This window comes from Humulus lupulus, chromosome 6, assembly GCF_963169125.1.
Source record: "Humulus lupulus chromosome 6, drHumLupu1.1, whole genome shotgun sequence".
Taxonomy (NCBI): domain Eukaryota; kingdom Viridiplantae; phylum Streptophyta; class Magnoliopsida; order Rosales; family Cannabaceae; genus Humulus; species Humulus lupulus.
The window spans coordinates 213496713-213524437 of record NC_084798.1 but is presented as its reverse complement, the minus strand read 5'-3'; the positions used below and the strand labels follow the sequence as shown (position 1 = coordinate 213524437).

General features: G+C 33.1%; 3 protein-coding genes across 3 annotated transcripts; all 3 read left to right on the top strand.

Moving 5' to 3' along the window:
• The first annotated feature begins 62 nt into the window (after positions 1 to 62).
• LOC133783181 (receptor-like protein 9DC1) lies at positions 63 to 3099 on the top strand. Its single transcript, XM_062222729.1, has 2 exons — positions 63 to 1383; positions 1707 to 3099. The coding sequence occupies exons 1-2, from the start codon at positions 197 to 199 to the stop codon at positions 1819 to 1821; spliced, it is 1302 nt and encodes a 433-aa protein (XP_062078713.1). The 5' UTR covers positions 63 to 196; the 3' UTR covers positions 1822 to 3099.
• On the top strand, positions 2318 to 13084 carry LOC133786002 (receptor-like protein 19). Its single transcript, XM_062225213.1, has 5 exons — positions 2318 to 2867; positions 11387 to 11723; positions 11920 to 12098; positions 12147 to 12633; positions 12754 to 13084. The coding sequence occupies exons 1-5, from the start codon at positions 2318 to 2320 to the stop codon at positions 13082 to 13084; spliced, it is 1884 nt and encodes a 627-aa protein (XP_062081197.1).
• Positions 13085 to 25826: 12742 nt separating this feature from the next.
• LOC133786000 (uncharacterized) lies at positions 25827 to 26361 on the top strand. The gene is made up of 2 exons (XM_062225212.1): positions 25827 to 25904; positions 25987 to 26361. The coding sequence occupies exons 1-2, from the start codon at positions 25827 to 25829 to the stop codon at positions 26335 to 26337; spliced, it is 429 nt and encodes a 142-aa protein (XP_062081196.1). The 3' UTR covers positions 26338 to 26361.
• The last annotated feature ends 1364 nt before the right edge of the window (positions 26362 to 27725 follow it).

Genomic DNA, 27725 nt, shown 5'->3' with positions numbered 1-27725 from the left:
ATCTAACTTGGATCTTCTCGTCATCATTATAAAATGGCGCAGCATTATACACTCTCATTAACAATATAGATTTTTCAGATTTTGATATTAAAAGAGAAAGGAAGAGAGATGAGGATGTTGTTATATTATTTCGTATGCTTCTTCTTGCTCATCCATTCTCAACTGTTCATTTCATCATCTTCGTCTTCTCCTGACCATGCACCCCAATGCCATCCTGATGAAAGCTCTGCCCTTCTCCAACTCAAGACCTCATCATTCAAATTTATTTAAATGTTTCCCATCAGGTAATCAGGGATACAACGACGATGGTACTCCATACGACGTAACAGCCGTCTGGCATAAGAAAACTAATTGTTGCACGTGGGACGGAATCACGTGTGACAACGTTACAGGCCATGTAATCGGTTTGCATTTGTATTCTTGCAGCCTTCAAGGCACTATCAGTTCCAACAGCACTCTCTTCAAACTCCACCATCTCCAAAGTCTCGATCTTTCTGGTAATGATTTTAGAGAGTCCTCTATTGTACCAGAGTTTGGCAAATTCAAGAATATGACCTTTCTTGATCTGAGCAACTCCAACTTCAGCGGTCATGTCCCTTTAGAGATATCCCATCTTTCCAAATTGGATTATCTCGGACTTGGTGGGTATTGGGGGTATAAAGTCATGATAGGGGAAAATACCTTTAAAGCACTTTCTCAAAACTTATCCAACTTGACAAGTTTCCACCTAGCTGGTATTGATTTGTCTTCTCTCCCACCAGCACTCCCTTTCAAAAACTTCTCATCCTCTTTAACATATATAGAACTCATCGATTGTAAGTTGAGTAGGAAGCTACTAGAGAGTATTTTTGAGTTGTCGAATCTCACCGCTCTTTCTTTAGAAGATAATGAAGCACCAGATGTCTCTCTCCCAACATCTAATTGGAGTAGTGCACTTAACCGTTTAACTCTCCATAATAACACCTTCTCCATTGACTTACCTCTTTTATTGAAAGATATCCCCAAATCTTTATCTTCTTTGCAATTAAGTTTCAGTAACTTAGTTGGTCCACTTCCAGACAACATTCAATTTTATGACTCGTCAAACCATCTCGTGCATAGTGCTCCAAATTTCACTGTTTTGATTTTATCAAACAACTTACTCAACGAGACAATACCAACATGGATATATGCCCTACCGTATTTGGAGGATTTAGACCTCAGCGACAACCAATTTACTGGGGAGATAATTCGTGATTTTGAAACTACTTCATTCGGTGAAACTGTGTTTTTGGGCATCACTCCAAGATCCACATTTCAAAGTCAAAACCTCCAAGATTTGGATCTCTCATCAAATAAGTTCAGTGGTACTTTGGAATTGGAAAAGCTTTTAATTTCCAAAAGGTTAGCATATCTTGACCTTTCCTCTAATAATATTTCAGTAACTTTTGGAAATACCAAAAACTATAGTTTGGATAATCTTAAGGAATTATATCTGTCTTCTTGCAACATTACTGAGTTCCCACACATTTTAAAATCTTCAAAACAATTACACTTTTTAGATCTCTCCCATAATCAGATTCAAGGAAGTGTTCCTAAATGGTTATGGGAGGTGGGAAAGAATTCTCTCTACAAATTGAATCTCTCTCACAATTTTTTAACATATATAGAGCCTCTTCCATGGAATGGGTTATCATATGTTGATCTCAGCTCCAATTCGTTCTCAGGACCTCTTCCAATTATTGCATCATCTTATCTGGGGTTCTTCTCAGCAGCCAAAAATCAATTTGTGGGAGAGATCCCAACTTCCTTTTGCAACACGCCATTCCTTATGGTGCTTGATTTATCTTCGAATAACTTGAGTGGTATCATTCCTCGATGCATTGTAAAACATAGCAAAATTCTTTCGGTCTTGAATTTTGCTGGGAACAAATTATATGGTACTATCCCCAACACATTTTCAGTAGGAAGTACTTTGAGAAATCTCAATCTAAATGGAAATCATTTAGAAGGCTCATTGCCAAGATCACTAGAATATTGCAGAAATCTTGAAGTTCTAGATCTTGGAAATAACATCCTCAACGACTCATTTCCTCACTGGCTAGACTCTCTTCCAGCCTTACGGGTTTTTGTCTTGAGATCTAATAGGTTTTATGGTTCGATAAGAAAACCTAAAATCGAATATCCTTTTCCTGAGTTAAGGATTATAGATTTGTCCCACAATGAGTTTGATGGTGCTCTTCCAACAAAATACTTTGTCAACTTCAAAGCTATGATGAATACAGAGAATGTCCAACTGAAGTACATGGGAGATGATTATTACCAAGACTCTATAACAATGACCATGAAAGGATCTGAGTTAGAGTTGGTGCATATCCTAACTATCCTTGTAACTCTTGATTTCTCATGCAATAATTTTAGTGGAGAGATTCCAGTGTTCCTTGGAGGGCTGAACGAACTCAAGGGCCTCAACATTTCTCATAATATGCTCAGAGGTACCATACCATCATCATTGGGAAATTTGACTAACCTTGAGTGGTTAGACCTCTCTGTTAACAAGCTAAGTGGGAATATTCCTTGGCAGTTGACCGATTTAATATGGCTCGAAATCTTAAACCTTTCAGAAAACAAACTCGTGGGACCGATACCCAATGGTAAGCAGTTCAATACTTTTAGCAATGATTCATTCAAAGGAAATTTAGATTTGTGTGGTTTTCCACTGTCCAAACCATGCAATGAGGAATATGAAGGATCGACCATGGAGCAAGAAAATGAATCGGAGGATGCAAATGGATTTACTTGGAAAGTTGTGGTATTGGGGTATGGATGTGGCTTTGTGTTTGGGATCTTCATAGGTTATATTAATTTTTTCTCAAATGGAAGAGCAGGTTTGTTTGTGAAGTGGTTGTGGTAGAGCAATGTGGTTTCATAATTGGCAAGGAGTGTCTCTTATTTATTTAGATTTAATTATATTTAGTCTCATGTTGTAATAAAGCTCATGTTGTTGTTGTAGTATTTTGTGTTTTTATTATTTTTCTCTTTTTTTTCTTGTCTTTTTGGGTGGTATAAATTTATAAAACAATGCCTTGGAGTAAATAAGAGTAATTAATTTTCTTATTATTATTGTGTGTTTTTGTACTTGAGATTGACCATCATTTGCAATTTAAGTATGCAAATGTTCATTATTACATCATCACCACTCATCCTCTGCTCAGCTTGCTGATCAATGAAAATGACCACATCATGACCATCCATATTCTCTGAATGGACATAATGCCTAAAAATATTCTCACAAGATAATTTAAATACAATATTTTATCAATAAAAATTAATTATAATAAATATGGTAAAAATATTGTATTCACACTAAAATATATTTTCATACTAAAATCAGCTGAATCATGTGACAATTAATTAAGGATATGCTACTAATTTTTCTCAATTTACTTAAAATATTTTGTCTATAATAAAATTTAGCCAATAAAAGTTTTTACACATCTTATTTTTTTTCTTGGGAAATAGAAAATTATTATTATTATTGTAATGTTAGTTTCATTTCTAGCTAAAATGGTCTTTTGGAGCTGTCCTGTTTTTCTCTGTTTTCTTCTTTTTATAACTTCAAAAGTAAGATTTTACAGCTGTAAGCATCATTTTTTACTCCATCTTCAATTAATTATTCATCACAAAAAATTCAAACATAGAAAATAACTCATTTATGCGTGTTCCCGGTATAAATATTAAAACATAAAAAAACTATTGTAATAAAACCTATCATTATTATAATTTGGTTCTCAAGTTTCATAGGTTTTTTCAACCGAGAATTATATAAACAGAATTAGTGTTTGGTAGTTGTAGATATTTTTATAAAGGTTTGGTAGTTGTAGTTAGTTACTGTTGCAATAAAGTTGTTAGTTTGCTATGGCTTTCAATTAATGAACACTTCATTAATAATGGAATAACAGAATCATGCTTCTTCTTCTTCTTTTTTCAACATTTTTTATGTGTTTTATTCTTCTTCTATCAAAATAATAAATGTAAGATAAATCTCGTGGATATTTATAAATTTTGTAATAAAGACTAAAGATTATGTAATGCCCCAAATTTCCTAATAAGGTTTAGGACCTTGATTAGGAGGTCGGGAGGGCCATAATTGATTTACTATGGTATTTAATGATTATATGCATGTTTATGTGAATTATATTATTATATGATGGTGAATGCATGCATATGGGCTCATACTTTAATTGCAAGGGCATTTTGGTAATTTGGTCGTTGGGGGGGGGGGGGGGGGGGCGTGATTGTGTAATTTCATGCATATGGGTGAATTATAATTTTACCACATTATATGTGGATTGGTTCGAGCCATTCGGCATGAGACGATCATGGGAATGCAATTTTTCGGTCTAGTCATAACGGGATTAAGTTCGGGGCTCGGAGTGAGTCTCGGGGTAATTTGGTGATTAGAATGTTGTCGGGAATTAAAGGGTAATGGGATATGATTTATTGGTATTTGATAATTTTGAGATTAGCAGGAATTGGAGAGCGTTAATTATAATTAACAGGTATAGGTTGGAAAGGACAATTTTTCCCTTGGGGTGGCTTTAGAAACTTTTAATGACCTAGGGGCATTTAGGTCATTTGGGTTGGATGTATATGACTTTAAGGCTGTGGAAAAACAGAACCAAAACAGAGTCTCATCCTCATCTTCTTCTTCTCCCCCGTACATGTTTTTCCCTTCACTTTCCTTTGAATTTTGGGAGCCCAAATTGAGGAGTTGAGCTAGGAGATCAAAGGTGGGAGCTTAGGAACTTGATTCAGACATTAAAGGGGATTCAAAATCAAGTTTGAGGTAAGTTCCAGCCATTAGTTTCATGGTATACTTTGTTTTTGCTTTAAACTTTCAGCTTGTGGTTTCTTGGTGGTTAGTTGGAATTAATGGAAGTTTAGTTGGTGTTTAACTTAGGTTTTGATGTGGATGAGTTGTAGATGATGTTTGGTGGTTGAATTGGGTGTTAGGTTGAGGTTTGGGACTGGTTTGAAGGTTTGGTTTCGAGGGAAACGCAGGGGAAGAAAATCTGACTGTTGCTGGTTTGCGTAATGTGTCGCGGCCTGGCTATGGTGTGCCGCGGCCTGTGTGTGTTTCTGGGGGAGGAAATGCTTCTGTCTGAGGGTGAGCCGCGACATGGCTATGGTGAGCCGCAGCCCATCAGGGTAGATTTGGCCAAGAATAGGTTTTTGACTTGGGGATGTTGGCCTTAGGCCTCGGGGTCGATCCTACTACCCGGTTAAGTGTGGATTGATGTCCCGGAGGCTAGTTATTGGTTTGGAAACCTTTGATCTCATTTTCATTGATGGTATCCTATATTTTTGGTTATGACTAGGTGACCGTTAAAGGACCAAAGGACTGATCGTTCTCAAAGGACGTTTCTTTTATTAATTCTTGCTCGAACCCAAGGTAAGAAAACTGCACCCCATATGTGACATGCATGGTTATGATTGATACATGTTGGATGTTGAATGTGAACATTGATAGCATAATGAATGCTTGGCAATTTTGCCCATTTGCATATGGTTATTATTGAGGCATGCTGGATGATTAAGTGTGATGCACGAAAAATATGTGATTAGGGCATGCCATGAATGATGAATACGAGATTGGTCAGAGCTTGAGTCTGTGAGTTTGTGCATGATCATAATTATGCTAGCAACTGTTTAGTAAGCATGCTGAATGCCCTATTCTTGGATAATTGACATATGATACACATTGATATCATTGCTTACTTGTGCATGGTACTGACTAATTAGTCAGATTTGGCAAAGGTGCTAGCATCAACTGTGAAGCTGTGACTCATTAGTCAGGTTCGACAATGGTACTGGGTACTGGTCACGTTGCACTGACTCATTAGTCAGAACGGCCTTAGCGTGTATCACGCAAGCCAACAGAGATTAGATCTAATCGACTTTCAGCATTGAAAGACTCAAAGAGTATTAATGCCGGACCGACCTCAAGGTCGATGAACATTATAAGCGCTTGAAGGCTAGAGGCTTACCCAACAGCCACCCTTCCATTTGAATTAGTGACTTGCTTGTCAGTCACTCAATATGGTTTACCAGATCCTATTGAAGGCTAGAGGCTTACCCAACAGCCACCCTTCCATTTGAATTAATGACTCGCTTGTCGGTCGCTCAGCATGGTTTATCGGAACCTCAAGTGTTGCGACACTCATCTGATTAGGATTGACTTGATAGTCCTCCAATCAGAAGGCCATGATTTCTTATCCTGAATACCCCAGCATTGTTTGAGGTCATTTGCATGCTTGAATAAAGCTATGTTTGCTAGGCATGTCAGATATGGTTTGATATCATGATATGACTGTTTATGAGCATATGAGTTTTTTTGCTGGGCTTCGGCTCACGGGTGCTTTGTGGTGCAGGTAAAGGCAAAAGGAAGCTGGACCATCCTTGAGTTGGAGAGCTTAGGTGATGACGTGTACATATGCAGCCGCTCGACCAATACTTGGGCAAGGTTTGAAAGTGGAACTAGGGCTGAACCCTGTTTTGCCGCTTAGAACGGCCTGTTGTAAACACTTCCTTATAATAGACTCTGAAATTATATTTTTGGGATCTCAATGTATACAGTAAATGTTCTAGTGAAACGTTATATCTTAACTAAAGTTTTTAACCCCTAAACCACTAATCATACTTAGTTACACGTTTATGGCCAAACGACTCGGTTAGCGAGTTTAGCACTGTTTGCAAAGTGCACTGTAGTGGTCCCTAGAGTTGGGGCGTTACAGATTATATAAGGGATTTTTCATAAATATGATGTTTATGCTATTACTGTCTAAAAAATACGAGGATTTTATTTTTATTAGTTTATATAAGAAAACTTATTAAAGAAAAAAAAATATGAGAAACATAATTGATAACTAACTAAATATAAAAAATTTGATTAAGAGTAAAATTATGTTATAAACCAACTTTTATATAAAAATATAAAAAACTAAACTCATAAGTGAAAATTCTTAAAAAAAATCATATTTTTGCAAATTTTTTTAAAAAATTATATAAAATGTAATCTCCCCTTACAGTGAACAAACTAAAATCGGAGAAGTGATTGGTAAGATTATTATTTGAAATATTTTCTTTTTATAAAGCTTCATCATACAAACAATGTTATTTAACAAGAAATTTTAAAAAATACATTTTTTATGTCACGTATATATATACGTGGCTATAATAAAGTAGACAAAGAATGATTAATTTGATAATGGCAAGTATTATATATCTGGGATAACTTTATTATTTCTAATTAAACCAATCGATTACATAACTTTAAACTCTATTCAGAGAGAGTTACAAAGCTTACAACGGAGCAAGTACGATAATGGCCGGGTACATTTCATATAAGTAATTTTATTTAGATAAATTAGTGTCAAAAATTATTTAGTAGTCTAAAAACTTGCACATAAATCACTATGTAGTTTTTTTTATAGCAAAAAACAGTAAGTATTAATTAGGGAATATTGTATTAATGCACCCAGAAATGAAAATAATAATTATTTTTTATTTTTAATTTGAATCATCTTAAATTCCTTTTTGTTTGGTAGATAATTTCCATCTCAAACGTGGTTATCCACTATTTCTATTCATATATTAGTTATGATTATAGATATGGTCAAGTCATCTCATCATATGTTCAGTAGTTATGTCCCAATCAATGTTTTCAAATTCAAAACTCAAAAAGGAAAGACGAAAGAGCTAAAAGGGGAGTGTCAACATTTAAATTTTCAATGTCTTTTAAAATAGCTGGCTAGTAATCTTAGAAATATCTATCTTAGAACTGTTTTTGAATTATGGCTTCGTTCCTATGATCAGACCTGGCACATATGTTAGCATATCTTCATCCTTACTATTCAACTTATTTCTTGTAATTGAGCAGCTTATTGTTTCCTGGTCGTTGGTCGACCAGACTGTCATCACTAAACAGTCACATGATATCCAGGTGCGTCCTGATCGTGCCATGTCATCAAGCAAATATGTTTTGGGTAAACATTAAGAACCAAGTAAAATATGTTCTAACAATCTAAAATACATGATATTATAGATGAAAGAAATATTTAGAAGAAGAAAAATTATAGTCTTTTATTACTCAAAGTTTGGGAGATCAACATACAACAAATACTATTTAGTTACAATTTGTTTCATCCTCCATCTTAATAATTTTAAGTGGATTAGAAACCCATAATTATCAAAATAAAATAAAAATTACAACATAAATAGGAAAATTTGGATGTGGAGCCTCCAAATTATTCCTCTAAAACTACATAAAGGCTACTCTAAAAGATAAAAAGATGGAGAGAATAGAGAGATGAAAAAAGTGGTGTAAGATAAGGTGTGTCCTAAATGATGAAAGAGATGTCATATTTATAAATAAATTCTTGGGATATAAAGGAGAACATTCTCGTTGGTCTAGAAAAGAAGCACATGAATTCATGTTCACTAAATGAAACGGTGGCGTTTTCAAAGTCGACTACTTTTGCTCGCACAATTTGTTTCACTGGAAAAGAATTTTCCCACCAACTTTTTTGGCACCAATTTTCCCACGTTTTCATCAACGGGAATTTTCCCTCAAAAAACTTTTGCCGGTGCAACTTGATTTTTCCTACGCAAATTTGTAGCAACAAAAGTTATGTTTCCCACCAAAAATACCCCATGCTTAGGAGGGAAAAGTTCTCAACCTTTGCCAACAAGGTATGTATGTAACCCACTAGACAAGGTGATTTATGTCGGCAAGAAGTTGCACCGGTAAAGATTGATTCATAGGCGAAAATGGGGGTGCTTTTGCCGGCGTTATCTATAAAGCGCCGATAAAAGTTTCCTTTGCCAGCGCATAACTATAGAACTGCCAGCAAAAGTCGTATTTCTTGTAGTGATTAGGGATATCTCCAAAGCTAATAAGAAAAGCCGAGAAGATCTAGAGCGAGAAAATTGTGATGGGTTGGGTAAGCAAGAAAAAAATAGCATAAAAGCCCATAATCTTTTGTTAGTGTTCTTGATTTTTCTTAGTTTCTAATTTATTCTAATTTTTTTTTTATTAAACAAAATATTTTTTTATTAATGACTTGGACCTCAAATTATGATGTGGACAGTACATCCATGTTGGTAGATAATAGTCTAGAACTAACAGGATTGTGGATTTGCCAACAGAATTGTAGTTTGGGAGGTACTACCTGTGACGCCCCACATCACTATGGCTGCTTTTTGGAATGACGACTGGCCCTACAAACCAAGACAAATCTTTCCAGCGTGCTTTGTCCTCACTCTCACCCATCCCTAAATTATTCCAGGCCAAGCACGCTTAACTTTGGAGTTCTCAAGTGATGGGCTACCGAAAAGAAGATGCATCTTCCTTTCGGTAGCCCATCACTTGAGAACTCCAAAGTTAAGCGTGCTTGACCTGGAGTAATCTCAAGATGGGTGACCTCCTGGGAAGTTTTCCCAGGAAGCGTGCGAGTGAGGACAAAGCACGCTGGAAAGACTCGCGTTGGTTTGTAGGGTCAGTCGTCATTTTAGGAAGCAGCCATAGTGACGTGGGGTGTTACACTACCATAAAAAAAAAAAAAAAAAGAATGAAGGGTTAAGTATAAAACATTTAAAGATAATAGATTTTTCCTGTCAATTACTCTTTTATAATATATTATCAGTACAATTTTCTAACTATCATTGTTTGTAGGTTCAAAATTTTATCACAAGTCTGTAGTCACAATGATTTGTTGAAATCTAAACTATATAATTCATTCTTTAAACATCATCCTATATTGATATCAAAAATCATCATCAAGTGTCTAGTCATTATATTTCATTTTAGTAAAACATTTCTGTTGCATATATATATATATATATTTATGATCATTATTATACTATATATATTTTGATAATAAAACTTGCATATATATATATATTTTGCTAATTAATTAATTTCATCTAATTAATCAAGGAATAAATAAATGGGACCAAAAGGAAAAAGAAATTTGGAACCACAAATTAAATAAGTGAAAACTATCTATCAATAATTCAACTACTCTCTTTCATTACTTGAAAGGGTTGTTTCACTCTTTGCAGCTAAGTGAAACATATTAGCTGTCTTTGATAGTGATCCAAATGTAGCAGACATCTTGAATAAGTCTTTAATGGAGGCCAGTCAAATTCATTAATACTCTATATACCACACACCTAAAGTGTGATTGTGAAACATAATTTTTTAATAAAGACAATATATATACATTTAAATATTGGGTAAAATTTACAAAATTTAAAATAATAGAAATTTGTGGAGAGGCAAATTGACATTAATTTTAATTAAAACTTTTGCATGATCCACTAGTCAAATTATTATTTTTGAGATTAGGTACACATTATTACAACTGGACACAGTACTAATTATCTAATTTTATTTCACTGAGATGTAATTATTGATAAATTTGTACACATAGATTATGCGATATACATTCAATTATCTCAGCAAAAGAAAAGAAAACAATCTTTTTTTGTTTATTTTTAATTTATTTTTCTTAAATTCCTTTTTATTTGGTAGATAATTTCCATCTCCAATGTGGTTATCCACTACTTGACTATTTATCTCATCATGTTCAACTATGTCTCAATCGATGTTTTTAAATTCAAAGCTCAAAAAGGAAAGACGAAAGTGCTTTGTAATGTGTTAAAGTCTAAACACAGGAATTTGTATGGAAATATAATGAAAAATATATAGACAAAAATATAATGAAAAATGTTCTCAGTTTGCCAAACCTTTAACAACTTGATTTGAGTTACAACCCAAATCTCAATGGTTCTTTTCCACAATATAAATAGAGCAGCCCGCTTAAATTATTGAATCTTTCTGAATCTGGAGTCGTAATAGATCTACCTTATCTTTGTAGAAAGTTGAAGTATTTACACATTTTGTCTCTAACGAATTACAATTTCTTAAAACTTTCTCCCACATTGTTTGACAACTGCACACAAATCACTTCCTTAGACCTTTCTCGTAATAATTTTGGTGGTTATATCCCATGGTCATCCATTTTAAATATACAACAACTAACTTATTTGGATCTTTCAGAGAATAATTTCGTAGGCCCAATTCCAGAAATTTGTAGTAACTCAACAAAAAATCCATTTTCGTGTGTCTCTTCAAAACATCAATTAGTGAGTTCTCCTCCATTGAATTTAAAAACTCTAGATTTATATGGAAATGAGCTTAATGGGAAAATACCATCTTGGTTCTATTCCCTTCCATCTTTACAATATTTAGATCTAAGTTCCAACAAATTTAGTGGTAGCATTCAGGAATTCCAACATAATTCTTTGGAGTATCTTTCTTTATATTCTAATAACTTACAAGGCTCTTTCCCAAGATCAATTTTTCAGCAAGTCAATCTCACAGATTTGGAACTCTCCTCAAATAACTTGAGTGGTGTTGTGCAGTTTGACCAATTTTCAAAGTTAAAAAAGCTCCAAATTTTTTATCTTTCTGATAATAGCTTATCATTGGTATCTAACAGTAATAATAATGATACTTTGCCCAATATTCTTTCTGAATTACATTTGTCTTCATGTGGCATAAGTGAGTTCCCATACTCCTTAAGAAGCTTAGAAAATTTAAGATACTTGGATCTCTCCAACAATCAAATCGAAGGGAGTGTTCCCCAATGGCTATGGAATATGGGTAAGGATTCATTGTATTTACTAGATATTTCTCACAACTCTTTAACGCAAATAGATCAGATTCCATGGAAGAATCTAGCATTCATTAACCTTTGCTCGAACCGACTTCAAGGTCATCTTCCAATCCCACCACCTAAAAACGATGTTTTTTTAAATCTCAAACAATACATTGGATGGGGAATTATCACATTTGATTTGCAATCTCAGTAGGCTTCAAATCCTTGATTTGTCAAATAACAATTTGAGTGGGAACATTCCTCCATGCTTAGGAAATTCAAGTCTCCGTGTGCTAGATTTGCACAAGAATAAGCTTCATGGCTTGATTCCTTCACATTTTGCAAAGGGAAACTGCCTATGTGTTTTGAATCTCAAAGAAAATCAATTGGAAGGTTCTTTACCAAAGTCTTTGCTCAATTGAAAAGAGTTGAAATTTTTAGATATTGGAATCAATAAGATAAATGGAGCATTCCCCTGGTGGTTGGAATCTCTTCTGAATCTCCAAGTTCTTATCTTGAGATCTAATAGATTTCAAGGTCCAATAGGCAATCTCAAGGTGAGACATCCCTTTCACAATTTGAGAATCATGGATCTCTCTGGCAATGAATTTACTGATCATTTGCCCCAAAAATATTTTAAGAATTTTGTGGGAATGATGAATGCTACTTCAGATTACTTGAGATACATGGAATATCCAACACTAATTCGATATTATGAAAGCAGTTCATTGACAGTAAAAGGATATTATGCTGAGTTAGAGAAAATCCAAACCATGCTTATATTCATTGACTTCTCAAGAAATAACTTCACAGGAGAGATCCCAGAATTGCTTGGTAAGCTCAACTCACTCAAAGGGCTCAATTTTTCACATAACAAGATATCTTGCAATATTCCACCATCCTTGGGAAATTTGACCAATCTGGAATGGTTAGATCTCTCCTCGAATGAGCTTGTTGGGAAGATTCCATGGCAATTGGCAGCAAATCTAAATCAACTCTAAATTTTAAATCTTTCTGTGAACCAATTGGAGGGGCTTATACCTCGCAGTCGACAATTTGATACATTCACAAACGATTCATACAAAGAGAATTTGGGCTTATGTGGGTTTCCAATTTCAGAATCATGCAACGAGGACACCATACACCAATTTCAGCAAGAAGACAATGAGGAGCATGTGAAGGGATTTGATTGGAAAATTGTGTTAATAGGATTTGGAAGTGGAATGGTTATTGGAATTTCGATCGGATACATGTTCCTTACCGATCAAAACATTGATGGGATTGTCAAAACATTGAAAGGAGAACAATGGCATCTTATGGCAAAAAGATCAAAGCAGAGGAGGGCTCGTCAAAATGTTGGAATTGAGAGAAGACATTAGTTTACATTTTTAGTATATTGTGTTTCATTTTGTTTAAATGTATGTTGTTTGTTATTGTAGATCGTTATTATGTAAGTTTTTATTTAAATGAATTTTAGTCAACTTTACAAAAACTATGTTGGTCACCTGAACTTTTTTTTTTTTTTTTGGTTTCATTTTTTTCTATACACTTGTAAAGTCTCCCAAATGATGATAAAAATGGTTGCTTCTTAAATAAGACAAGAAAATGTATACTAGACCACGTGATATAATATTTGGGTCGAATAAATTTTATGATTATCTCACACTGTATTATTGAACTATTATTAGTATTCTCAATAAAAGTTTTTATTTTTACTTTAACAAAATTACAAATACAATGGGAGACCATAGATCTCTTTTTATTGAATGCATGGCATATAAGGATCCCTAAACAAGATTTGTTAATATATGAAACACTTAGCACTAAACAAGATTTCTTTATACATCATTTTATAGATCAACCAATTTTTATCCACCAAGAAATCATTTTTAAATACTCAACATAAAATAATTATAAAAAAAAACACAAGTGAGTAAATAATTTATTCATTCATTATAAAAGAAAAATTATATTTTTAATTACATAATATTGAAACTATCATTAAAAAGTTATAATAAATTAGGATATATAAACCCAATTCAAAAATGACCACGTGAAAATAAAGAAAAGAAAAAAAAATCGAAAAATGACAACATGGATTGAGGAAGAGTTTATACAAGTGTAAATTAATCTATCGAATTAATATTTTTGTGACAAAAAATAAAAGGGAAATTAACCGATATACTATAATTTTGATAAACTTTTCAATTATACGGTTAAGTTTTTATTAGTTCAATTTTATTTAGCATTTTTTCTGTTGTACGATTTTTTTACTATAAATTTTTTAATTATACTGTTTGTTCGTCAAAACATTTATCTTATACGAATTTGATGAGTGTCGCTATTTGAGGGCAACATATCATGTTTGATCGATTCTAATAATACTAAATTTAAATTTTGTCAAAATGTAAAAATTATATGTGATTGATTATAAAGATAAAATTACTTGGTATTAATATTAACCGATCAATAGTTGATATTAAACAATGATCAAGTCTTTAGTAAGCATGGGCTAGCTACTCCATTTATCTAATCTAATGAAATATATATTTATATTGGAAGAGGTATGTAAGTAGCTTGCTATATCACTTAAGTGACGATACTATTAGAGTTCAGTTTATGGTTAATTAGTTAGGCTTGGTTTGTTAGCATTCTTGGTTTAACCAATTCTGTTTCATTTTAGTTAGGTTTGTTATCATTGACTTGGACCTTTCTCAGCCTTTATTTAACCTGATTCGGTCCCCTTGTTTATAAGACTTGATATACTTTTTGATTGAATAATAAGTCTTCTTACTCTAATATGGTATCAGTGACCATCTGACCTTTCTTTTCCTTTGTTTCCATGGCACGAACAAGAGCTACAGGTCGTCGAAGTACAAGCCCCGTTCCTCCTCTTCCGGAGCCCTCAACGGCTACTACTGATTCTTCTCTTCCGAATCCTGATGCTCCTCAAGAACCCCCAATTTCTAGGGTTCCGAGTTCTCCCATCCATGTCTCGAACCGTTTCTCTTCTTTCTCTGTTCTTGATCGACCTGCCCATGAAGATGGTAGTAGTCCCTACTTCTTGAGCACAGGAGATCACCCGGCACTTGTTCTTGCCTCTCCTCCTCTCCTCTCACAGACAAGAATTTCCAACAATGGAGAAGGGATTTCAAGATTTCCATTCGGGCTAAAGAACAAGCTCCCTTTCCTCAACGGATCCAATGTATATGTGTCATGAACTTTTGTTTTATTATACAATATTATATCAAACTGAGCAATTTATAATTTACCATATATATTAATGCAACCTTATATAAATATAATATGTTTTCTTCTAATTAAATTCTAGAAAAAGCTACTAGTATTTGTATGATTGATCATTTGCATTCTTGGTATTTGTTGGTAGAAAAATTGGAAGTCGTGAGTGGTGTGATTTAGAAGCTCAACCATTGCCATTTTAATCTGGTTATACTTTTTGCCTATAAATTAGCTTCAAATGGTTCAAACCTGCTATTCTTCAGCCTTTTGCTGTAAAATCCTCTACTCAAATTATAAGCTAAATAACAATTGATCTACAAAGTAGTTTGAAAATATTAAAGTCGGAGTCTAGCACAGCAAGTAGGGGTATTAATTGGATCACATCCAATGTTTTTAGACCTATCTGATCCGATCTAATTATTCATTGGATGTTAGATTTTTATAACCGATCCAATCCAATTAACTTGTCTCAGCCGGTCCGATCCAATTATCCATTGGATTGGATCGGTTTTCTCCATTGAATGTGTCCCCTTGCTTATGTATTTGATCAGATCAGATCCATCCAATATTTTTGAGCATTTATTTAGTTTAATTTGTTCAAATAACTCATAATATTATAAATAGAAAGTGTAATTTGTTCAAAATGAACAAACCACTGCAACCTCAAATGCAAACCCATGAAACTCAATGTAATTAAAAAAAAATAGCTTAAGCAACCTTATATGCAAGTAAAACAACTTATAAAATTTTATTTCCAAATTAAGGTTGCACATGTTGCACGTTAGGTTTCAAATGATGCAATAGAGGTTGTTGATATTGTCGTAAAGGTTCCAAAAGTTGAAACGAAGGTTGCAGAGGTTGCACACATTGCAACAAAAGTTGCATACCAATAGCAATAGCTACCTCAAATGGAAGATATTTTAAAAGAGATCGCAACAAAGGTTGCATAGGTTGCTTACTGAAAGCTACCTTAGATGGAAAAGGTTTTGAAAAATGTTGGATGGGTTGCATACGTTACAACCTCAAATGGAAGCACACGAGCCCATTGCAATCTTAAATAGTAGTCCATGCAACTCAAAACAACTTGTAAACTCATTTGGAAATTCATTATATTGTAACTCATGCAACTTACTGCAACCTCAAATGCAAACTCAATGCAACTCAAAACATCCCAGACGATAACTCACTGCAATCTCAGATGCAAACCCATGAAACCTATAGAAACATACAAACCAAATACAATTTCAAATGCAACCCACTGCAACCTTAAATGCAACCCCAATGCAACTTAAAACATTCTGAAGGAACCCACTGTAACTTCAAATGCAAGCCCATGCATGCAACCACTATAACCCCATGCAACTCATGACAACATAAAAACTAATATTCTATTTTCATTGTTATACAAATCATGCAACATACTTTAATGCAACTCCCTGCAACCTCAAATGCAACCCACTACAACCTCATGCAACCTAAAGCAACACATGGCAACACATGCAAGCCTATGCAATTCCAATGCAACTCAATGCAATTTTAAATGCAACCTAAAAGAACCCAACTCGTCTAACCCATTGTAACCTTAAATGCAAACCCAATGGAACCTAAAACAACCTTAAAGGCAAGTCCATGCATCCCTATACAACCTCAAAGGTTGCAGATATTGTGACAGAGGTTGAGAGGTTGCAACTCATGTTTCATAGGTTTTGCATATGTTGCAAATGATGTTGCAGATGTGGCAAGAGAAGTTGCAAAAGTTTCGAAAGTAGTTGAAACAGAGGTTGCATACATTGCAACAACCCCATACAACCTTAATTCAACCCGCTGTTCCCAATCTAAAAAGTCACATACAACCCTGAACAACTCAATGCAACCTAAAGTACCTAAAGCAACTTAAAGAACCTAATGTAACCTAAATAAACCCACTGCAACTCAAATAAGCTAAATTAACACATGCAAAATAATGCAACCCAATTCTTATGTCAAATACCACCTAATGCAACTTCATGCAAATTCAAAAGCAACCTAAATGCATTTTCAGAAAATTTAACAACCCATTTCAACCTCAAATGTTAGCCCATGTAACTAACTGCAACCCAATGCCAGACATGGAAACTTAAAAGAACTCATGAAAATTCATATGCAACTCAATGCAAACTATGACAACTTAAAAAAACTCATGCTAATTTCATTTGTATGCAACTCAAGCAACCTACTGCAATCTCAAACGAAAGCTTAATGCAATTTCATGCAATCTAAATCAACTTCAAAAAACTAATATTCTACTTTAATTCTCATGCAACCCACTCCAACCTCAAAAGCAATCTCTTTCATCCTTATGAAATTAATGCAACCTGAAATGCAAGCTCAATGCAACTTGAAATGCAAGTCCAATGCAACCTAAAGCAACTCACTGAAATATCACATGCAAGTAATTGCAATCTAAAAAACTTTAAAGAACTCTTTTGCAAATTGCAAAATGCAACTGTCATGCAATCCAATGCAACCCCATATATACACTACAACAATAAAGTCTATTAGCGGCGGATTAATAAGCGGCGGACTAAGTCCGCCTGTAATGCCCAGTATATTAGCGGCGGACTTAGGCTTCCGCCGCTAATAATAAGTGACTATTTAAAAAAATATAAAAAAATGTATTAGCGGCGGACTGTACGACTATTAGCGGCGGAGGCTCAGCCGCAAATATCCCAAAATAAACGCCTGGGAACAGTTTTTAAAATTTATTAGCAGCGGATAATCACCTTTATTAGAGGCGGACTATCCGCCGCTAATACTATCAGCGACGGGTAATCACCCTTTATTAGCGGCGGGTCCCGCCGCTAATAATATCAGCGGCGGATAATTACCTTTTATTAGAGGCGGGCTACCCGCCGCTAATAATAGTTTTGGCGGCGGGAGAAACTATTAGCGGCGGGACCCGCCGCTAATAATATTATTGGAAACCGCCCATTTCCTCTTAGCGTCTGTTCTCAAACTATTCGCACATTTCTTTCCTCCTCCCCTTCGCGACTCTCCCTAACGCCGAGCCTCTCCAGTCCGACAACCGCAATCGAGGTCGTTCCTAGAAAATCCATTGACACTTTCGGACAAAGAACATCTATATACCGTGGTGTAACTAGGTCATTTTCTCATCTATATACACACACATATGTATATATATATGCACACATTTTTTTTCTGTTGTATTATTTCTTAGATATTTGGTTTTGAAATTTTTACAGGCATAGATGGTCAGGTAGATACGAGGCTCATCTATGGGATAATAGTTGCAGAAGAGAAGGAAAAACTTGCAAGGGAAGACAAGGTGGAGTTCTATATAATAAATATATATATATATTAATTCATGTATATATAAACTCATCACATTTTTTATTAACAAAACCATTTATTTTATGTTTTATAGATAAACTATTTGTGCTTTGTTCTGTTGTGGGTCTTATTCTCCTCGATTTATATCTGCAAGATCTTCTTGGTTTGTTGGGGCTTTTGTTATCATCATCACTACTCGATCTCCTTTGCAGTTTACTTGGGTAAGCAAAACTAGCTCTTTCTTTATGAAGATATATATATCAAAATGTATCGATCTATATATATTATTGTTGATTTCATCATGTAATTAATATATGGTAATTGGTTAACCAGATAAATTAATCTCTCAAACTAGCTCAATCATTTGACATTGAAATTTTCATTTTGTATAAGCACGTACAGCATCATAAAGAGACCATATAAAACATATATAAGACATAATTAGTTTTGATTAATTAGTCATTTGTTTTTATCTAAACAGCATTGAAAACTATAGACAAAATCATCATATTGATTGATGATGTGAATGGGAAAACAGAGTTACAAAGAGTAAAACTATCAAAATTATAGCTCAGAAAATAGATTAAAAAAATTGTGGGGCAAAATATATAAATGATAGTATTGAATAGATAAAAGAAATGAATATTTGCATAGAAAATTCTTATTGTTTTCAATTTGTTGTACTTATTTAACATTATATTTTGGTATCACAGATAGTTCTTGATTATTGTCTTCTTAACATTATATTAAATTATAAAAGTTTGATATATTATTATTTAATTAAATAATTTAATTTAATTTGTTTATTGAATAATATTGTTTAATATAAATTACATGAATATAAAAATTGATAACTATATTTAATAAAATTTTAAAAAATTATGAATAAATAATAATTTATTTTTAATTATTTTTTATTAATTTATTGAATAACATTATCCAATATTAAATAGTTATAAATTACATGAATATAGAAATTGATAATTATATTTAGTAAAAGTATAAAAAAATATGAATAAATAATTATATAAATAATAACTTATTTTTTGACTAATTTTTAATAATTTAATGAATTAAATAATAAAAGTTTAATATAATATTATCTAAATAAATAATTTAATTTAATTTGTTTATTGAATAATATTGTTTAATATAAATTACATGAATATAGAAATTGATAATAATATTTAATAAAAGTATAAAAAATTATGAATAAATAATAATTTATTTTTAATTATTTTTTATTAATTTAATTAATTAAATAATAAAAGTTTGATATAATATTATCTAATTAAATTATATAATTTAATTTGTTTATTGAATAATATTATCTAATATTAAATAGTTATAAATTACATGAATATAGAAATTGATAATAATATTTAATAAAAGTATAAAAAATTAAGAATAAATAATTATATAAATAATAATTTAATTTTTGATTAATTTTTAATAATTTAATGAATTAAATAATAAAAGTTTGATATAATATTATCTAAATAAATAATTTAATTTAATTTGTTTATTGAATAATATTGTTTAATATAAATTACATGAATATAGTAATTGATAATAATATTTAATAAAAGTATAAAAAATTAAGAATAAATAATAATTTATTTTTAATTATTTTTTATTAATTTAATTAATTAAATAATAAAAGTTTGATATAATATTATCTAATTAAATTATATAATTTAATTTGTTTATTGAATAATATTATCTAATAAAACATCATAAAATAGCATAAGATATTATAATATTGCATAAGATTTCAAAAATGATAACAAATCTCCTTTGTTATCAATTTCTTTTCTTGTCGAGTTTTTATTTCATATATTTGGTTTGAATTTTTTTCGTGTATCTTTTGGTATTAATTTTTTTTTTATCAGGACAGCGACACACCCACGACCCCGACACACACATGACCTTGGCACACCCTCAACAGGTGTGGATATATTTTTTGTAATTAATATCTTTTGTATTTTTTGAATAATTTATTTTGTATTTGTTTAGTGTATAATATTTGAGTTTTGAGTCCTTTAGTTAGTATCCTTGGTATGTAAATCTTGACATCTATTGTTAAGATATATGTTGGTTCTTACTTTATTTTTTAATCTTGGTATGTAAATAATTATAGGACTGTTTTGGTTAAAAACAAAATTTAAGTGATAATTTAAATTAATTTATAAAATATAATAATAGATGATTTAGTATTAAGTAAAATATAGTGTTTTTGTTAATATTGAATAAAGATGATTTAAACTTGATCAATCAGATTATTAGCACCCATATTTTCTTTATCACCATTTTCTTAATTATATAATATTAATTAAACTAAGTGCTAGAAAAATATACAAATTCAATTAAAATTAATTTAAATTTTAAAATATTTTTTTAATGTTTGAATCATTTTTAAATTTTAGTAATAAATTTTGAATTATTTTTTATTTTAAAAAAATTTGTAATTATTTTTTAAATTAAAATTGAAACAAACTAATTAAATCACGTCTGTGTTACTCTATTGTCATTATTAGCGGCCATACCAAATTTTTTGAACTACTTATTAATTTTTGTCAAAAAAAAAAGTATTTAGTCAAATAAGTGAAAGCTTTTATACTACTAACTAACTTTCACCGCAACTTGATATTTTTAATAGGGAAACTAATTTTGTTTAGATTGTGAAATTTTTGAAACAAATTTAAGATAGTTTATTTAATAAAAAAAGTGAGTATAGAAAAAAAACAACAACAATAAGTGCATATTATCATGTTATTTTGTTCTTTTTTCTCCTTTTTGCTTGAACATATGTTATTATTATTATTATAATTTGTAAAAATAGAACAAAAAAATTAATTAGTAGTTAATTTATTTTCTTAGTCTCTGTATGTTTGTGATTGATGGTTGTTGACTACAACCATCAATTACATGGATATCGGCACATAAATGATAAGTTTAAAATATTATTAATAAAATTTATCTAATTATTTAAAAATATAAATTAGTCTTAAAGTCAAATAATAATTCATTTATAAAATTATTATTATTATTACAAATTAAAATATTATGAATAAATAATAATTTATAAATTACATGAATATAGAAATTGATAATTATATTTAATAAAAGTTTAAAAAATTAAGAATAAATAATAATTTATTTTTTAATTAATTTATAATAATTTAATTAATTAAATAATAAAAGTTAGATATAATATTTAATAAAATTTTAATAAATAATAAATTAGTTTAGGAAAAAAAATTAATTTGTTTATAAATAACATGATCAAATAAAACATCATAAAATAGCATAAGATATTATAATATTGCATAAGATTTCAAAAATGATAACAAATCTCATTTGTTATCCATTTCTATTCACATTACTAAAACTCACACTCTTATAACACTTTAGATGGCGATTGACAAGACTTGGACAACATTGAGAAATCGTGGTTGTCAAGAATATTGGAATGGTCTGCAAGCTTTTTTGAGGATGGCGTCGGAACATAAAGATTCTGATGGAAGAATTAGGTGCCCGTGTGTGAGATGCAATAATAATAGATTTGAATCTTTGGATGTAGTTCAGGCACATGTATTCGATAGGGGTTTTCATCAAGCTTATGATAAGTGGATTTTTCATGGTGAGGTGGAAGAAATTGTTGCTGATGAGGTGGTTGATGAGAATGAAGACGATGAGATGATTCAAGTTGTGGAAGACTTCCTTTTACCGACAACTGAGGAAGTAGAAAGGGATCCCGATGGGAGTCAGTATTATGACGAGTTATTTGAGGAGATTGAAGCGGAGTTGTATCTTGGCTGTGATTGGATTTCATCCCTGAACTTTTTAGCAAAGTTATTGCATCTAAAAGTTAGAGGGAAGATGCCTAACAACATATTTGATGAATTGCTGAAGTTGTTAAAGCTTGCATTTCCTAAGGAGAACAAAATCCCCGGATCGTACTACGAGGCGAAAAAGAGATTGAAAAAATTAGGGTTGGGATACGAGTCCATTCATGTGTGTCAGTATGATTGCTGCTTATTTTACAATGAGCATGCATCTAAAGAGACATGTCCAGTATGCGGAAGTAGTAGATGGATTACTTCCGAAATGACGAAAGGAAAAAAAGTGCCACACAAGGTGATGCGTTACTTTCCGTTGACCCCTCGGTTGAAAAGATTATACAGTTCAAGGATTACAGCAAAGCACATGATATGGCATCACGCCAGGAAATCAAAAGATGAAAGGGTGATGCAACACCCGGTGGACGGCTCTGCGTGGAAGGACTTTGATGCCAAGCATCCTGATCTTTTTCAAGGGATCCCAGAAATGTTCGTCTGGGCTTAGCTGCTGATGGATTTAATCCATTTGGCAACATGAATCTTGCATACAGTATATGGCCTGTGGTGTTGGCAAACTATAATCTGCCACCTTGGTTGTGCATGAAAGACAATTATTTCATGTTGACCCTCCTTATTCCTGGGCCAAAATCACCCGGTAAGGACATGGATGTATTTCTGAGACCATTGGTGGATGAGTTGAAGGATCTGTGGGTTAGCGGAGTTGATACAAGAGATAGTACGACCAACAGGATGTTCAAGATGCGGGCAGCCCTTTTGTGGACAGTGAACGATTTTCCAGCTCGCAGTAGTTTGTCTGGATGGAGTGGTCAGGGATACAAAGCTTGTCCTACGTGTAATGCGGACACAACTTCCATCCGAGTGATCGGTAAGACATCTTACGTTGGTCACAGAAGATTCTTGCCAAGTACTCATCGAATGAGAAGAGACAAAGAGTTCGATGGAGAAGTTGAGAGAAGACGTCCTCCGAGACGGTTTACTTATGAGGATATACTAGAACAAGTTAATGCTCTTGCAGCGCAAGTTCCAGGAAAACATGTCCAGTTTGGGGGTGTGAAACGTAAAAGAGGAGTAGATGAAGGTAATTGGAGGAAAAAAAGTATTTTTTACGAGCTTGAGTATTGGTGTACAAACAAATTAAAACACAATATAGATGTCATGCATGTTGAGAAGAATGTGTGTGATAGTCTCCTTGGCACCATCTTAGACAGTGATAAATCTAAGGACACCACTAATGCCAGACATGATTTGAAAAAGATGGGTGTGAGAGAATCATTGTGGATTTATGAAGATGAGAATGGGAAGCTGATGAAGCCGCACGCTCCTTATGTGTTAACTCCAGCGCAGAGGCAACAGTTTTGTCAGTTTATAAAAGGAGTTAGATTTCCAGATGGCTTTTGTTCAAATTTGAAGAAGAAAGTGTCCGAGAATGATACAAATATTCTTGGGTTGAAGTCACACGATTGTCATGTGATAATACAACGATTACTTTCTCTCGGTGTTCGCAAGTTTCTTCCAAAATCTATATCGACCACTATTGCAGAATTGTGCAATTTCTTCAGGAAAATATGTTCGAGGACTTTAAATGTTAAAGATATGGAGGAAGCACAAAATGATCTTATTCAGATATTGTGCAAGATGGAGTTGATTTTTCCTCCAGCTTTTTTTGACATAATGATTCATTTGGTATTACATTTGCCAGAAGATTGGGTGGTCCGGTATTTATGAGGTGGATGTATCCTTTTGAAAGGTACATGAAAAAATTAAAGAATTATGTGGGAAATAAAGCTCGCCCTGAAGGGTCGATCGCCGAAGGCTATGTTGCAGACGAGGCTTTGACCTTTTGTTCAATGTATTTCAAAGGCATTGAAACAAGATTTAACCGTCTTGATCGAAATGAAGATGCAACTTATATCCCACGAAATCTTGCAGTTTTCCAATCTCAATGTCGTCCACTCACAAAGGGAACTTTGAAGACTCTCGATCATAAGACTCGTGAAATAGCTGAGTGGTTCATACTTGAGAATTCTCCTGAAATTGAGCCTTATTTAGAGTAAGTTTATTCTCTTATAAATTAGAACATGTGTGGTTATTATCAGTTTTTTGTTATCAAGAATCGTAACACTATTCTAATTAACAGCGAACACCTACAAGAGATTAAACAAAAATACCCAGATGGTGATCATGATCGTTTGCATAGGAAAAATTTCCGTTCGTGGTTTCATAAAAAGGTAGCTTTGAACTTTGAACTTTGAACAGTGATTTTATTAATGATATATTTTGTGAATCTAATATCATTCTATATATTTAGATATATGACCTGCACAAGCTTGGGTCTTTGGATAACGGTGGTGAACTGTTAGCTTTAGCATCTGGGTCAGATCATTTGTCAACCTTTTACCAAGGTTGTATAGTCAATGGTGTTCGATTTATTGCACACGATCGAGACAAAAAGCGCACCACACAGAATAGTGGAGTGTCTGCTGCCGGAACAGAAGATTTTAATTTTTACGGCACGCTTGAAGAAGTGGTGATACTTTCTTTCACTGGTGCATATTTAGTGGCATTATTTCGGTGCAAATGGTTTAATACAAATCCAAGAATGAAGAAAACAGTCATTGAAAATAATGTCACCAGTATAAACGTCAATGGCGAATGGTACAAAGATGAGCCGTACATACTTGCTACTCAAGCTAAGCAAGTTTTCTATCTTGATGATTTACTTAGAGGTCGTGATTGGAAAGTTGTAGAAGATGTGAATCATCGACAGATTTGGGACATTAAGGACAATTCTGATGAGGTTAATGATGTTATTGATGTTGTACATGAAACAAGTTCATCAAATTTTTTGTTGACTGTGGACCTCGGAGAGTTGATTATGCAATCTGATCAACCTGCTGCTTATGTTGGAGCTGATGAAGATGGTAACGACGAAGCTGATATGACAGAACATGAGGATGTTGCAGATGCAGAAGATGAATTGGTTGTTGAACTTTGTGAAGATGAAAATGTGTCTCCGAGTACTGATGGAAATGATAGTGATTACTCTGTTTAGTTTTTTTCTATTTGTGTAACAGAACTATGTATTTAAATATAATGAAGTGTTTTTTTGTAATTATAATATAAGATATTTGAGCTTTGTGAAGATGAAAATGTATCTCCGATTACTGATGGAAATGATAGTGATTACTCTGTTTAGTTTTTTCTATTTGTGTAACAGAACTATATATTTAAATATAATGAAGTTTTTTTTTGTAATTATTATTATTATGAATTCAATGTGATATACTTCGATTTAATGCTAATTACTAACTAATAAATTTTAAACTGAAGTATAATGTCAGCTGATATAGCTACTTATCATGGCGGAGATGGTGGGGGTCAAGACCCTCCAGATCCTTCTAGGGTACCAACATCTTGCGAGTCAGGTTAAATATTGCATATCAAAATTATTTTTAGAAATTATATTGTTAGATAAATATAACATCAATACTAATACTGATTATTGTTAATAAATTTTAAAGCCCCGTCGACGAGAAGAAAAGGTCGTGGCCCTGCTAGTAATAATGTTCTTGAAGAACGAAGGAAAAAAGCTGGGAAACCATTGGATCTAGAGCTTGATCCTGTGACCAACAAAGTGGTTGGGCAGGAGGATCAAGCTTTTATTCGCATGTTGGGAACTCTAGTTTCCATGTTGTGTTCGGGGCATTATTTGGATTTTGCTGATGTACCTCAACAGTTTAAGGATCAAGTGCTTGATCGTATGAGGGTAAAAAAATTACAAATCTTGTACTTTTCATTATTTAATTCCATTATTTACAAGTTATCTAATATTTTTTTTCCTAATGCAGTATTACTATAATATAGACGGTCATCCACAACGTGAGTCAGTTCTGGCAACTCTCAACAAGGAGATGGGGGAAAGATATCGCGAGAGAAAGAACTATAGACATAGACACTTCAAAAATCATTATGCTGGACCAGAAGATTTGGAGAATGTCCTCTCTAAGCCACCTAACCATTGCACTAAGGAGGCTTGGCAGCTTATTTGTGAAATGTTTTTGAGCGAAAGATTTTTGGCTCGTTCCGCTAAAAATCAAGCAAACAGAAGACAAATGAAGTATGTAACAACACAAGGCACAAAGTCGTTGGCAGCTAAGCGTCACGAATATGTAAGTGAAGATGTTAATTTAATTTTATAAAATAACACATTCTGAAACATTTTGTTTACATTTGTATAGGAGAACCCACATGCGCATGTTGTTGATACTTGGAGGGATGCTCATATGAGAAAATCGACAAAATCTTTTGTCAATGAGGCAGCTCAACAAGATTATGTAAGTGAATAGTATTGTTTTCTTGTTTCTAATATTTATAATGTTTCTAATTTTTGTTTATAATGTTATCTTTATACAGGAAAAAATGGCGGCTGAGGTTGAGAAGTCACAGAATGAGAGGCAAAGTCAACAGCAGAGTGAGGCATCTCTAAATGTATCTGGTGTTGATTCGTCCCCGGTCGATCAATATGAGATACTAAGTAAAGTACTCGGGGAGAGATCTGACTACCAAAGAGGAGTGGGTTATAGGGCGAAAGGGAAGGCAAAAAGGACATCCTCTAGCTCTACAGATCAAAGTCAGTCCCAAGCAAATATTGCTGCTTCGCCTAATGAAGATATGAGAGTTATGGCTTTGCTGGTGAAGGCAATTCGTGAGACGTTTGAGACTTCGACAACTGTGCATCCCAGTAAACTGTATAACCCAATGTTTGACAGTTTTCTGCAGAGGCATTTGCCACCACAATCCGAAGGTGCTTCGTCTTCTCAGTCTCCGTCACAGCAGTATCAGCCTCCGTCACAGCAGTATCAGCCTCCTTCACAGCAGTATCAGCCTCCTTCACATCAGCAATATCAACCTCCTTCACAGCATCAGTTCCAGCCTCCTTCACAGTATCCGCCGCAGCAGCTGTACCAGCCTCATCCAATGTATCTGCCACATATGTCGTTGCAACAACCTCCTCGGTATCAAAACCAATACATTTTTGGACCCCATTCTCAGTCTCCTCCACAATATTTTAGTTTTACCGATTTTCCAGGAGGATCGATGCAGCCTCCACCACAGCCACAGCCTCGAGATCTGTTTGGGGACCTCACGCTCGGACGATCATCACAACCACCATATATTCCTTCACCGCCACCGCCACGGCCGCCACAGCCACCGCCACCGCCATCGTCACAGCCATCGTCCTCACAGCCAGACCAAAATGTTGAAGATGAGGACAATTTCAATATTAATCTTAATGACTTTCTTTAGTTACTAGTTTATATATTTTGACTGAATTAATACTTTATTTATTTTTAATGACTATAGTGATATTTACTAGGTTGATAAATATTAAAACTATTAATATTAATTTTAATGTTAGTTATGTTTAAATTAATTTAATGTTTATTTTTATTAAATTATATTATAAATTATTTTTAAAAATAATTAAATTTAATAAATATTAATTTATTAATTTATTTAAAATTTAATTTAAAAAAAATTATAAATACAATAATAGCGGCGGACCCCGCGACTAATATTAATCCCT